Here is a 15,461-nt window from a genome sequence, read left to right as displayed (position 1 = left end):
CAGCCAATACCATAAAGTAGTCAGTGGGCTGTGGTCCAGCTCATGATGTCCTGATGAAAGTCATCTACACGGCCATTACCTAGTCGATATATCCTGAGAATCTGCTAATTTCTTAAAGGGATACTCCAAATTTATGGAATATTGCTCCTTTCATCTTGCAATTTTTGTGGACGCACGCCTTTAAAGGGAATGTATCATCAGAAAATTACCTATAATTTATATAATGTTTTTGTGCTACATATATTTAAAAAAATAATACATTTTATTTTTTTAATATCACAATTTTTATAAAAAAAAAATAGTGATCTTGCAAGTTTCTCACTGGCCCTAGAGGCTATTTTAGACTTTCTGTTCTTTCAGGAAGAGTTTTCAGCAGTCTCCTTATCAGCAGAGGCAGGATTACAATGACAGATAACAACTGATGACTACAAAATCCTCCAATCATAATAGGCGATGTCAAAGCTCACCTCCTCCCACTTTCTTCTCAATGACGTTTGCACACGCTCTTTAGATACTTCAACTCAAAAGATAGGGTCAGAGTCATCAGTCTATTGCTGATAATGTGCAGGTGCATTTCCTTAAAGGGTTTTTCCACTACTTTAGCCTCCCCCCCCCCCCCCCCCCCCAATGTATCCCCCCAGGGCCCTTAAGACTTTTTGTAAATACCTTCTGTTGCAGATAATGCCTGTGAGCGACGCTATCACTGGCCGCTCACAGGCATCACGTGACCCCCAGCTGCTGCCGGCTCTGACATCCGTTGATGTCACGACAAGTGCTGGCTGCAGCCGGGGGTCTTTTTCTTCCTGGTTCCAGGTGGATGCCAGGCTGTGGGTGGGATTACCTCCCCACGTCACACCCGGCATCCACCGCGCACCCTGCCTCTCCCCATTCATTGGGAAAGCGCACGGTGGATGCTGGGTGTGACGCGTGGGGTAACCCCGCCCACAACCCAGCAGCCACCTCGGGGACGCCAGCGCTGAGTCACGCCTCACTTGTCGTGATGTCAGTGCGGGGTCACGTGATGCCTGTGAGCGGCCACCGATAGCGCCACTCACAGGCATTATCAGCAACACAAGGTATTTACAAAAATCCTTAGGGGCCCCGGGGGGATACATTGGGGGAGTAGTCTAAAGTAGTGCACAACTTCTTTAAATAACAGGAAATAGAGTCTAAAAACAAAAGCCCAAGTGTGGAAAACTGCAAGATTTCTCATTTTTATTTTTAATACAGATTGTGATATGGGAAAAAATACATTAAGAAAAGTAAAAAAAAATTATAGTTTTAACAAGAAAAAGGTAATTTTCTGATGACACATTCCCTTTAAATCGCTCAGCACTTGCCCAATAAACATGCAGAAGCCACACAATGCAACTGCAACATAAATCACACACATTTGACTCGCTACACTCTCGCTGCTCAATAAATGACTAGTTAGGGCTACTTGATGGGTTTGGAGGTATGGTCCCATCACTCATGTCATTGTCCAGCACTGGCCTTAACGGGGCTTTCCAGAACTATATCATCTTTTTACTATGTGCCTAAGAACTAATAGGCAGGTAGTTGCTACCTACCTGTTGTGCCCAGCACCTATCTCTTTCACGTCAATGGAGCAGTGGCTTCTCTTCTCTTCTGCTCTGCTCGGTTGATACGTCGTGACTGCCAACGTCATGCTGATTGACAGTCAGCTCCCCACGGCCTAACTGCAGAGAGCCGGCTAACAATCAGCATGACGCCGGCTGTCACTGTACTGATGCAGGATATCCCGGGGCAAGGGGCTTCTTTCCTATTCCTAAAGCTAGGGGGCACCCTAGTCTATCCCTGTCCCTGGATTACCCCAGATAGTGGAGATGCCCGGGTCACGTGCCTTGCTATGCTACTGTCTTACCCTTATCTGTTCCCTCTCCCACCCAGGAAGATGTGACGCCGAAGTGTATAGGATTACACTAACCAGACAGACAAGGGAAGACAGACAGTGATAAATAAGAAGTATAATCATACAAAATACATTCACCAAATAACAGTGTGAAACACAGGGGAGGGTAAGGTAGGTGAAACCAAATAGGAGAAGATGAGGATGAACACGCAAACAAACTCCACTCAGAAATCTCCAGAACTAGTTTCCAAACGCCAACTCCAAACACCAAACGCCTCCTCCAGCTCCAAACCAGGCAAGATTAACTATCACTGGCAATTCCAAAATGCCAGTGGCAAGCATATATACCAGAGGGGAGTGTCCAACACAGAACAGCTGAGACAATTCAGGATGGAGAGCTCCAGGAGATCAACAGAACTGATTAACCTTAGAAATGCCAGAGCAAAGAAAACCTGCACTGTTTAGTAGGACGGTGAAGCAGTTCTAACCAGTGCAGGAGTTCGGGTGACCAGATGCCGCAATTTTCTGATCACAGAGCAGCTCGCTGTCGACAGAGCAGCCCGGAAGAATAGCTGCTCTTGCTGAATCGCTGGCAGGAGCTGTCAGTGACCGCTCTGAGCTGGTGCTGGGTACAGGCAGGTAGTTAGCCTCTACCCACCTGTTAGTTAAGACCCATAGTAAAAAAATAAAATAGTCTTGGATAAATCCTTTAATAACAGTATCAGTCCACATCAGCAGATTTTGTTAAAGCTTTTAGTTTTCTGAGTGCCAGTAAATGGGGCATTACTAATGCTGGGCAATTCATCGTTTATGGACATGAATATAATAGAGATCGTTATCCTGCTGCTGGGACAATCTGCTGTCTGCACCAATGAAAAACACAGAGTGGTGGTTTATGGAGGTAAGATCGGGATGTGATGGCAGCCGCCAGTGACTGACTTTACCGTCTTTGTTTCATAAAGCGATTGAAGGGGTTGACTGTTAGAACCTTGCTCTTAGGTTTTTTCCTTTGCTGGTCACATGACCTTGTTGGCCTATTTAATCCTGCTCCGCCCTTCTGGCTTTGCTGGACTTCATTGTATAACTACTTTCTAGCTAGCCTGTGCTCTGTATCTAACTCTGTTAGTTTGCTTGGTCTACGGACCTCTATGTTCTATATATTTTGTTTGTTCGTCTGTCTGCTACTATTTCTGTTAGGAGGTGTCCCATTTTCCTCCCAGTCCTTAGTACTTGTAGGGATTCTTTCCCCACATCTATAGGTCTCCGTACAGACTAGTTTAGGACTTTAGCAGGTCTGATCGCAGGATCAGGTCCCCTGTTACATCGTAGGGATTAAGCTGAGTTCTATCGTAGGGACAGATCTCCTCTCTTTCCTTAGCTCTGGTAGCAGAACATAACAGTAAGTCCAGCCTGCAAATTCTCTAAGGAAAGATTTTTCTGTTCCATCATGGTGTCGGTTCAGGATTTGGCTAAACACCTGCAGGGACTCTCTCTGGAGGTGGCCGAGCTCCGTCAGCACGTGAGTAACTGTCCTGGAGCACATTTCTTGGAGCCTAAGGTATGTTTGCCGGATTTATTTTTTGGTGAACACCGAGAATTTTTTTCATTTAAAAATGCTTGCTTATTGTATTTTCGTTTGAGACCCAAGTCCTCTGGGGATGAATCCCAGTGCATAGGGTTCATAATGTCACTTTTGCGCAAAGAGCCTCAGGAGTGGGCCTTTTCTTTGCAACCTAGTGATACATGCTTCAGATCAGTGGATAGTTTTTTTTCTGCTTTGGGACTATTATATGATGATCCTGACCGTGTCTCATCAGCTGAGACTGAGTTAAGACGTTTGAGACAGGGATCAGGTAGTGTGGAAAAATATTGTACTCATTTCCGTCGTTGGTCTACTCAAACAGGGTGGAACGATTCTGCTCTGAAAAGTCTGTTTCTTGCTGGGCTCAATGAAAGGGTTAAAGACCTGCTAATTGCTTATCCTACACCTGAAGATTTGCAACAGGCTATGCAATTAGCTATACGGGTGGATAGGAGACTGCGTGCAAGGGTTAATGAGAGCAAATCCTCTGCTATGTCAGTTTCTGGTTATGAGAATGTGTGTACTAACAGTGGTGAACCGATGGAGATTGGATCGGTGGCACCTCGCTCTCAAGAAAAAGACCGTAGATTTTCTGAAGGCTTGTGTTTCTATTGCGAAAAATCTGGTCATTTGATTAAAGGCTGTGAGCTTCGTATGAAGAAAGAAAAAAAAATGGTCAGTCATGCCCGTATTGCCTGTTTAAATTCCAAGGGTGTATTTTTAGCTGCTTCCACGATTGCTCAGGAAAAATTAATGGAATTTCGGGTGTTTGTTGATTGTGGGTCTACACTGAATGTAATTGATGGGGGATTCTTGGAAAGACTCAATTTAAAACCCGAACCTTTATCATCCCCCATTGCTGTGGTTTCTGTGGATGGTTCCCCTTTGAAGAATATTACTCTCAAGGTCTGTGAATTTCCTCTCACTATTAATGGTGTTCACCATGAGAAATTGGATTTGGTAGTGTTGAATAACTTGCCTTCTCCAGTAATATTGGGATTGCCCTGGTTAAAATTTCACAATCCTGTACTGGATTGGTCTACCAGTGAAATTAAATCCTGGAGCCATAAATGTTATGACAAGTGTTGTAACGGGCGTGTTGCAGCTTTGGATAGGGGAGAATTGCCTGTTCCTATTCAGGATTTTTGGAGAGTTTTTTCTGAGAAGGAATCGCAGGTTTTGCCTCCCCATAGAGACTATGATTGTTCTATTGAATTTGTCCCTGGAGCGACTCTTCCTAAAAGTCGTTTATTTAACCTTACTATTCCTGAGAGGAAGGCTTTGGAGGAATACATACAGACAAGTTTGGCCGCCGGTCACATTAGGCCCTCTAAGTCTCCTGTGGCGGTTGGATTTTTTTTTGTAAAAAAAAAAGGACGGCGGTTTACGTCCTTGTCTGGATTTTCGTGAGATTAACAAAATTACTGTACGCAATCCTTACCCACTGCTATTGATTCCTGATCTGTTTAACCAGTTAATGGGGGCCAAGTGGTTCTCTAAAATTGACCTTAAGGGGGCATACAATCTGTTGCGCATGAAGGAGGGTGACGAATGGAAGACTGCTTTTAACACTCCTGTGGGTCATTTTGAGAATCTGGTTATGCCTTTTGGTCTTACTAATGCTCCTGCATTTTTTCAGAATCTTATTAATGACATCCTTAGACCTTTGATCGGCAAAAATGTGGTTGTGTATTTGGATGACATTTTGATTTATTCGCCGGATATGGAGTCTCATTGGCGGAGCGTACGTGAGGTTTTACAGTTATTAATGGACAATTCGCTTTTTGCTAAGCTGGAGAAATGTGAGTTCGCTGTACAGAGAATTAGTTTTTTGGGCTACATTATCTCCAGTGAAGGTTTTGAGATGGACCCAGTTAAAGTTCAAGCGGTGCAGGAATGGCCTAGGCCTATTGGTTTGAAATCGATACAGAGGTTTTTGGGTTTCGCCAATTATTACAAAAAATTCATAAAAATTTTTTCTAGTATTGCCAAACCTCTGACCGATCTCACCAGGAAAGGTGCTGATGCGGTTCAGTGGTCTTCTGAGGCCATTGAAGCTTTTGTGTATCTCAAGGAGAGGTTCACCTCTGCTCCCATCCTTATGCAGCCTGATGTGACTAAGCCGTTTTTGGTTGAGGTTGATGCTTCCTCTGTGGGGGTTGGCGCAGTATTGTCTCAGGATAACGGGGATGGATTACATCCCTGTGCCTTTTTTTCAAAAAAATTTTCGGAGACTGAACTGAATTACGATATTGGTAATCGGGAATTATTGGCTGTTAAACTCGCATTTGAACACTGGCGCCACTTCTTGGAAGGTGCGGAATTTCCCGTTCAGGTTCTTACGGATCATAAAAATCTGATATATCTTGATGCTGCCAAGCGCCTGAATGCCCGTCAGGCTAGGTGGGCACTGCTTTGTCCTTTGGAGGTTCCCAGTGCTCCTTGGACACATTTGGCTATGGACTTTATAACTGACCTTCCCCCCTCTGAGGGTTTTACTGTTATCTGGGTGGTCGTGGACCGTTTTAGCAAGATGTGTCACTTGGTTCCCTTCGTCAAACTGCCCTGCGCTAAAACTCTCGCTAAGGCCTTTGTCAAGGAAATTGTCAGACTTCATGGCGTTCCTACTGACATTGTTTCTGATAGGGGTCCTCAGTTCGTGGCTCGTTTTTGGCGTGCCTTTTGTGACAGGTTGGGAGTTCATTTGTCGTTCTCATCCGGATATCATCCTGAATCTAATGGCCAGACAGAAAGGAAAAACCAGGATGTTGAGCAGTTCTTGCGTTGTTTTGTGGCAGACAATCAAGAGGGGTGGTCTGAGTTTCTGCCACTTGCTGAATTTGCTCTTAACAACCATACATCTTCTTCTGCTGGTTGTTCGCCTTTTTTTTGTTGTTCTGGGAGACATCCGTCGTTTGGGTCGTTCTCCAAGTTGGGATCTGCCGTGCCTGAGGAGGAGAATTTTTCCGGTGATTTGGAGAGAGTTTGGACGGATGTGCGTGGTAATCTTCAGGAGGCCAACAGAAAATCTAAAGACTACTTTGATAGGAAACGACAGGAGGTTTTGTTCGCTGTTGGTGACATGGTTTGGTTGTCCTCTAGGAATCTGCGGTTGAGGATTCCTTCTAAGAAATTGGGTCCCAAGTTTGTAGGGCCCTTTAAGGTGCTTCAGGTTGTTAACCAATCTGCTGTTAGGTTGGAGGTTCCTACCTCCTGGAGAATTAATCCGGTGTTTCATGTCTCTCTGTTGAAAAAAGCGGTTGTATCGGATTGTGACGCCTCTGCCTCTGTTCCTCCGGTGGTGGAGGACAGGGAATATGAAATTTCTCGCATCCTTAACTCTAGACGGTATAGAGGTAGTTTGCAGTATCTTGTGGCCTGGAAAGGTTTCGGACCCGAGGATAACTCTTGGGTGAGGTCGGATGATGTTTCCGCGTCCAGACTTATCAGAGCGTTTCACAGGAGATTTCCTGATAAGCCTGGTCCTAGGGGATCCGGAGGATCCTCTTAGAAGGGGGGGTACTGTTAGAACCTTGCTCTTAGGTTTTTTCCTTTGCTGGTCACATGACCTTGTTGGCCTATTTAATCCTGCTCCGCCCTTCTGGCTTTGCTGGACTTCATTGTATAACTACTTTCTAGCTAGCCTGTGCTCTGTATCTAACTCTGTTAGTTTGCTTGGTCTACGGACCTCTATGTTCTATATATTTTGTTTGTTCGTCTGTCTGCTACTATTTCTGTTAGGAGGTGTCCCATTTTCCTCCCAGTCCTTAGTACTTGTAGGGATTCCTTCCCCACATCTATAGGTCTCCGTACAGACTAGCTTAGGACTTTAGCAGGTCTGATCGCAGGATCAGGTCCCCTGTTACATCGTAGGGATTAAGCTGAGTTCTATTGTAGGGACAGATCTCCTCTCTTTCCTTAGCTCTGGTAGCAGAACATAACATTGACAACCCTTCTCCGCACATTGTGTTGTGGCATAGGGGGTGCCCAGAACATAGCGGGCATCGTAAAGACTGTTCCCTAGAATGGAAAGACACTTTAGAATCATCTGTCGATCATATAAAAAGCTGACATATACTGCTACATCATCCGGCAGCTGATCAATGGGGATGACAAGAGTCACAATAGCTTCTTCTAAAAATTGAAGTTTTGTCCATTGAATGGACTTTTCATGGGTAATATTTTTTATTTTGTCAACCTCATACAAAGTGGAAGTTAAAAAGGGAATCTGACAAGTTGGGTTTATTTATCAATATAAGGTAATAGGCAAAATTGTCAATAATGGCAACAAATTTATCAAAGCATAGTTCGCTCCTCGGAGGCTGGTGCACGTTCACACCAATATGGTGCACAAATATTTGCAATTTTTTCTAAACACTTTTCAAAACTTTCAAAGCAGAACTACCATTTCCCTATTTAGTGTTCTCCAGAACAGAGGGAGTTCAGAGGGTCCTTCTCTCCAATTCTTGGGGGTCTCAGAAGCAGCACTCCGACCTTTCAGACAACCCTATAGTCTTCTAGAGCTTTCATGTATTCTGCTCTCCTTAGGCTATGCGCACACAACGTCTTTTTCAGGCAGATTACGTTTGTAATCTGCCTGAAAAACCGTTGAAAAAGCGCCACTAAAAATGAACATAGTGCACAGCAATGCAAAAAAGACATTGCTGTGCACATGTTCGGTCTGTTGTGACTTCTTTTAACCGCTTCAGCGTTTGGAAACCATCAAGCAGTTAAAAAAAAGTAACATGTTCATTCATCCACTATGATGGAAAGCAGAAAGAAAAGATGCCAAAGATGAAGCCAATGCAAAAAACAACGACGAACATGCCAGCAAAGCCGCTTCTGGAAAAAGACCACCGTCGATTTCCTGAATCGGCTGTGCCTAGAAAAAGTCGTTGGGTCCACCGCTGGAAAAAGACATTGTGTGCTAGGAAGGCCATTTATCAAGGTGTTTGCACCAGTTAAAAAGTTGCACATTTTTAAAAAATAAAATAATCGTGAAGTGTGGATGGGAAAACGCGATGAAAAGAGATATGTCAGAGTTTTCAAAAAGTCGAAAAAAAGTTGCGGAAGAATGAAGTAAAAATTGGAGAAAAAGCCCAAGACAGAAGTGTTATTTCTAAAGCTGTGCCAAATGTATGAAACATCCTACGACACTTAGAAAAATAAAGTCATTGCAGCCATAAAATAATAAAAAAAATGACTTAAAAAATTCTTCTTATAATAAATTCCCTCCTAGACTGTCCAAAGAAATATACAGTATGAGTAGACTAAAAATTTCAACATACTTCGGTCCAGCGATTTCTTTTATTTTTTTATTATTACGTTCAGATTTTGGAGCAGAACTGTCGATACTTTTTTTTTTCCGCCATAAGTAATCTAAAAATTGTTTGAAAATTTCCTACAAATCGTTTGATAGTGTTTGGTTTACCGAAAACAACAAAAACAACAAAAGTCTAAAGTCTTCCTACAAGAAGTCCTGGTGTAGCCTCAGCTATAGGGTCATGACAGTCACAGTTTTTGGACCACCAGCAATCGTATAGATAGGCAATGACGATAAAACTAGGTACAAACTGTTTAATGTTCCAGCGCTTTCTATAGATCAGCGTCTATACGTACTCTTAAAGGGGTTGTCTGACATGTAAACATTTTCCATAAAATAAGGCAAACGTGATTTGCTTTCCTTTGTTGATGTGACTTTATGGAGGCGACGGACTTAATATTTTCTTTTTCTTTTTTTCCCTATGTGCCAATGTTCTGGGGCTGTTATGTAAGTGTCACAGATCTGCATGATAGTGTTAAGACCTTTACCCATCTTGTTGCTTATTAAAGGGAATCTACCATGACCAGCACTTAAAGGATATGTCCACTTCGGATACCATTTTACAGTTTATACAATGACATAAGGGTGCGTTTACACAGTCCGACCCATGGCCGTTAAACGTCCACCGATCGGGTACCTCTAAGCCAACCGGTGTTTCTTTAACAGCTTGTTTACACCATCCGAGAACATTTCCATGTGCACAGAACGACATTAATACGATCGTTCTGTGCGCATAGAATAGCATTGTTCTCTGCAGCGCATCACCTGTTTACACAGGATAATGCGCTGCTTAAAACAATGATTTTGATGTAAGCTTCAAAATCATTTCACCCGACGAACAAGCTTCAAAATCATTTCACCCGACGATCAATCTTAAAAATCATTTGACCTGACGAATAAACTTCAAAATAATTTCACCCGACGAACAAGCTTCAAAATCATTTCACCCGATGAACAAGTTTCAAAATCATTTCACCCGACGAACAAGTTTCAAAGTCATTTCACCCAACGAACAAGTTTCAAAGTCATTTCACCCAACGATCAATCTTAAAAATCATTTGACCTGACAAATAAGCTTCAAAATAATTTCACCCGACGAACAAGCTTCAAAATCATTTCACCCGACAAACAAGTTTCAAAGTCATTTCACCCGACGAACAAGTTTCAAAGTCATTTCACCCAAAGAACAAGCTTTTTGCTCATTCAGCGCCTGATCGGCAGCCTGTTTAGACAGGTCCATAATCAGGAACGAGCCCCTAAAAAGCACCCTTAATTTTCAAATACATTGGGTCATTCCAGTCTTAGCGGAGGGCACGCCAGAGTATGATACACCAAATTTATTAACAGGTGCTGGCGTGATCCTCAATAGAAGTAAAAAATGCCATTACCTTTGGAGCATTTCCCAGCTCCTCCCCAGCTCTGCCCATTTTGGCTTCAAACTATTGTGAGAACCCAAAAAGGCGCAAAAACTTTGCTCCACTCCACGTTGCACAAAACTTTTGCGACTATTCAAAGCTTTGTATGACGACATTCTGGCATAAAAGCTTTAATGAATTGCTCCCCATGGTATTTCTTGTCTTGTACAGAACCTGGAGCTGCTGCCTGTATTATTCTCCAGAGCTGCGCTCATTATTCTGTTGGTTGTTAAGTCCAGTGGCTCCCTGCTGTAACAGGACCCAGGCAGCGAACCCCACTCTGTCATATCCATAAAAACGAATGAGATATATGAAAGCAATTATCCATTATTTAATTATATAAATTGTAAAATGGTGGATATATAAATTAATGTATTTTATTAAATGTATTTTTTTAAATGTCTCATGATGTTGTTTTTCATGTCGTTATCATCATTATCTATATTTAAAAAAAAAAAAAAAAAATCTTGCAATTTTCACATTGGACTCATTTAGCCTAATAGACTCCTACTTCCTGTTCCTTATATGAAGATTACTAGCAGTAGACTCAGACCCTATTTGTTGTATACAAGTATAAACTTCAGGGGGAGGAGGTGAGCTGTGACATCACTCATTGTGTATGATGGATCCTGTGTTATCTACTGTATATAGAGGTGTTATCACTCAGTGTGCAGGAGGAAGAGGTGAGCTGTGACATCACTCATTGTGTATGATGGATCCTGTGTTATCTACTGTATATAGAGGTGTTATCAGTCATTGTACAGGAGGAGGAGGAGGTGAGCTGTGACATCCCCTATTGTGTATGGTGGATCCTGTGTTATGTACTGTATATAGAGGTGTTATCAGTCATTGTACAGGAGGAGGAGGAGGTGAGCTGTGACATCTCCTATTGTGAATGGCGGATCCTGTGTTATCTACTGTATATAGAGGTGTTATCAGTCATTGTACAGGAGGAGGAGGAGGTGAGCTGTGACATCCCCTATTGTGTATGGTGGATCCTGTGTTATGTACTGTATATAGAGGTGTTATCAGTCATTGTACAGGAGGAGGAGGAGGTGAGCTGTGACATCCCCTATTGTGAATGGTGGATCCTATGTTATCTACTGTATATAGAGGTGTTATCAGTCATTGTACAGGAGGAGGAGGTGAGCTGTGATATCACCTATTGTGAATGGTGGATCCTGTGTTATCTACTGTATATAGAGGTGTTATCAGTCATTGTACAGGAGGAGGAGGAGGTGAGCTGTGATATCACCTATTGTGAATGGTGGAGCCTGTGCTATCTACTGTATATAGAGGTGTTATCAGTCATTGTACAGGAGGAGGAGGTGAGCTGTGATATCACCTATTGTGAATAGTGGATCCTGTGTTATCTACTGTTTATAGAAGTGTTATCAGTCATTGTACAGGAGGAGGAGGTGAGCTTTGATATCACCTATTGTGAATAGTGGATCCTGTGTTATCTACTGTATATAGAGGTGTTATCAGTCATTGTACAGGAGGGGGAGGAGATGAGCTGTGACTTCACTCATTGTGAATGGTGTCTCCTGTGTTATCTACTGTATATAGAGGTGTTATCAGTCATTGTACAGGAGGAGGGGGTGAGCTGTGACATCACTAAGGGCGGCACGGTGGCGCAGTGGTTAGCATTTCAGCCTTGCAGCGCTGGGGTCCTGGGTTCAAATCCCACCAAGGACAACATCTGCAAGGAGTTTGTATGTTCTCCCCGTGTTTGCGTGGGTTTCCTCCGGGTATGTAAAGCGCTGCAGAATATGTTAGCGCTATATAAAAATAAAGATTATTATTATTATCACCTATTGTGAATGGTGGATCCTCTGTTATCTACTGTATATAGAGGTGTTATCAGTCATTGTACAGGAGGTGGAGGAGGTGAGCTGTGATATCACCTATTGTGAATGGTGGGTCCTCTGTTATCTACTGTATATAGAGGTGTTATCAGTCATTTTACAGAAGAAAGAGGAGGTGAGCTGTGACATCAGCTATTGTGAATGGTGGATCCAGTGGTGGGTACAGACAGAAGTCGGTCCGTGTGCAAGAACAATACATGGGCCCTTTGCAGTCTAATAGCTCATCATGTTGCACAATTTCACCTGCTTTAGAGGTGGATGTTGTGCCTCTTACCTCCCTGCACCAATGGTAGATCTGCCATGGTTGAATCCTGTGTTATCTACGGCAGGGTTCCCCAACTCCAGTCCTCAAGGCCCACCAAACGCCATGTTTTCAGGATTTCCTTAGTATTGCTCAGATGATAATTCCATCACCTGCACAGTCAACAATCCCACCACCTATGTAATAGTAAGGAAATCCCGAAAACATGACCTGTTGGTGGGCCTTGAGGACTGGAGTTGGGGAACACTGATCTACGGTATGTAGAGGAGTACCTCTGATTGTAATTCTGTCTGTGGTGATAATGAAACTGCTGAAAAGTCTTCAGTACAGAACAGGAAGTATAAGTCTAATATAATGGCTTATATAAATGGTTGAACATGTAAATATTTATATTTTTTAATATAGGTAGTGATATGTAAAATTGGAAAAAAAAAATCAAATTTAAAAATATAAATTTACCATCAAAAATACAAAAAAGTGATTTTTCTGATGATACATTCCCTTTAATGACTGACCTGTGTGATTCACACTAACAGCTAGTCCTGTTCCTGTCATAAATCAGATCAATCATAATGGCTATCTAATCAGTCTGTTATTCCTGTTTGCGCGCTGATGTGCTAGTCCGGCTCTCGTGCTTCGTGGTCCCTTCGCCATCAAGCTACATGACTGCTGAATCCAGTGACTGCCTGTTTTTTTTATGGCCGAACAAGTTTTTTAAAATATTAAATATGCAATGTACAGGACCTTTCATCACAGACAGAGCAGCACACAGAGCCCCAAGTCCACAATAAAGCGATTTTTGTCATCCAATATAATGTTGCACCTATGCACATCCATGGTACACAGACGTGATCCTACTTGTGGATTACACCTTATTTCTATCTGAAGTAAATGTTCAATCCGCACCATTTTTTGGCTGTGTGTTGTCACATGGGACCGATTGGGACTCTGAATTTAAAGGCTATGGACACCTTTGACATGCAAATAATGATTTTTAGCATTTGTTATTTTTACCTTTTTTAGTTAAAAAAAAAAGTTTCCACATTAATTTCCAGACCCCCTGATATGCAGTTTACTTTCTAATCAAAGTTTCAGATTTTTCTTTTGAGTGTCCCTTCCTGTAATACAGGCAGGATATGACCCCTGTGCTTTCATTTATCAGCACAGCTTCTATCCTGCACTTATTTTCTCTCCATGTGATTTTTTTTCCTTTTCTATAGTCTATTTTCTCTGCCATCCCAGAGACAGTACGTTTTCTTCCCTCTCCATGGTGTGGAAATCTGTGTACAACCTCCTTCTCCTCCCTGCTGCTATGTCTAACACTGAGAGAAGGGAGGGGAAAGAAGAGAGCCATCAGGTGCAGGAGCACTGACCTAAAGTGTACTAGCTAATGTACAGACAGTCTGCAGCAGCAAAATAGTAGAATATTTTTAATAAAACTATTTAGAAAGTTGCCTAACTTTTCAAACTAAGAAGCAAATAAACAGTAAAAATAATTCTGCGCGGCGGTGTACTTATCTTTTAACGAATGTCGATCAGTGCGACATATTCTTTGACAAAAAATAATTTAATCAGCTATTCTCCTTCTTTCTGTTTTTGTAAAATGTTTGGTTTTGACAGAAGCTTTTACTACCCCTTGTTGTACCCATTATTTCTACAGTAACTGCTCCTTCTTGTTGCACAAACTAATTTTCTTTCTTCGAGAATCTGGTTGACCTGAAGTAGCGTTGACTAACATTAGATCCCCGATAATCTGCTCGTTGTGTAGCACATTGATGTTTGACAATATACGTATTTATTTAATGCATAGCTTGATGTGGACATAGTTGTTGAGTTGGATCAGTGTGAGACGGCCAGTAACTCATCCTATGAGACACAGGAAACTATTTCAGATGAAGATGATGATGATGGTGGAATAGTCATACTGGAGAAGACCGCTTTACACAAACCACCTCGGAAGAAGGACCGACCTGTTGAGGTATGGGACATGGATTAGGCTCTTTGGGTTCCTGTGTTATCATTTCAACCATAGACATCTAGAAGGTGGTGATGTGCCATGTGTCAAGAGTCTGACGGGTAGGGAACCCAGATTCTGAACCCCCTGGCAATGTGACTCTGATTAGGCTCCATAACTCTCACTGATTTCAGTGGAAATGTGCCCACTCCATAAAAAAAATAGTTATAGGACGAATTTATTCTACGGATCAGTATCGCTGGGTGTGTAGGTTGGTCATGGGCAAAAAGAAAAATACAATCGAAGTCCCTCTCTTCTCAAGCTGCTGCTGGTTTGACGAAAGGAAGGTGCTCTCCACCACCACTTTACCTACTTGACCAAGAAGAGTCTGAAGGCAGTTTTGCCAGTGGTGTACATAGAGGATGGCAAATATACAAGTTAGGACCCTTTCAAGTACCACTTGGCATCACAACACCCCCTACTCAAGAACAACAGAAATTCTTGGTGCCACCATCCTATTTTCATGACTTGAGAATATTTTTATTAGTGTAGACCAAACTGAAGGTTCTCACCAACCATTACTTTGGGAATGAGACCTTCGTGAGCCTCACAGCAGCCACAAGGGCTGCAACTACAGTATGAAAGCCCTTCATTTTCATTTTAAAGGTAAAGTTGCTAGATGATGCAACAAGCAACACCTTCTTGAGATGGTGATTTTGTTGGCTGAGATCTTCTGACCAAGTCCATGGCTTATTAAGACGTAAGGGTAGTGGCCATGCAACATAGGATCTCAATTTCTCATTTCCGAAATCACAAGTAATGATAGTTGGTCTAGCTTTTTGATTTTTGGTTCACAACAAGAACCTCATTCACGATCATAACTTGCCATATAGTCGCGCGGCTTTGAGATATTATGCCATGCAGCAACATGTCACCATGTAGCCTTAGCCTAAAGTGCCAAAAGTTAGGTGATCCTTCCTGATCTATCAGCAGAGAGGGGTACGTTGTGTTACATAAAGAATATACTTCCTTCCATCTGAGTTAGTTCTTTGGAACGTTCACTAGGTCATTGAACCCTTTCGCGTAGCGTTATTAGGGCTTCCTATTGTAAAAAGACCTGTCCAGGAAAAGGTTGAGTTTCCCAGTAATATATCAATTAGGCATGCTGCATAGCTTTACAGCTC

General features: G+C 42.4%; 1 protein-coding gene across 4 annotated transcripts in view; it reads left to right on the top strand.

Annotated features, from left to right (window-relative positions):
- REEP1 (receptor accessory protein 1) overlaps positions 1-15,461 on the top strand; it is a 100,343-nt gene that overhangs the window by 59,267 nt on the left and 25,615 nt on the right. For 2 of the 4 annotated variants that reach the window (XM_073649133.1, XM_073649134.1), the window contains exon 8: positions 14,150-14,301. The exons of the other annotated variants lie outside the window; for them this stretch is intronic. In XM_073649133.1, the coding sequence (XP_073505234.1) occupies positions 14,150-14,301 (152 nt within the window). The remainder of the gene's footprint in view (positions 1-14,149; positions 14,302-15,461) is intronic. 4 annotated transcript variants of the gene reach the window in all.

The sequence above is a fragment of the Phyllobates terribilis genome, unplaced genomic scaffold (genome assembly GCF_046119375.1).
Source record: "Phyllobates terribilis strain yellow unplaced genomic scaffold, ASM4611937v1 Scaffold_1__5_contigs__length_1240528914, whole genome shotgun sequence".
Taxonomy (NCBI): domain Eukaryota; kingdom Metazoa; phylum Chordata; class Amphibia; order Anura; family Dendrobatidae; genus Phyllobates; species Phyllobates terribilis.
This window is presented reverse-complemented; position numbering and strand designations above follow the sequence as displayed.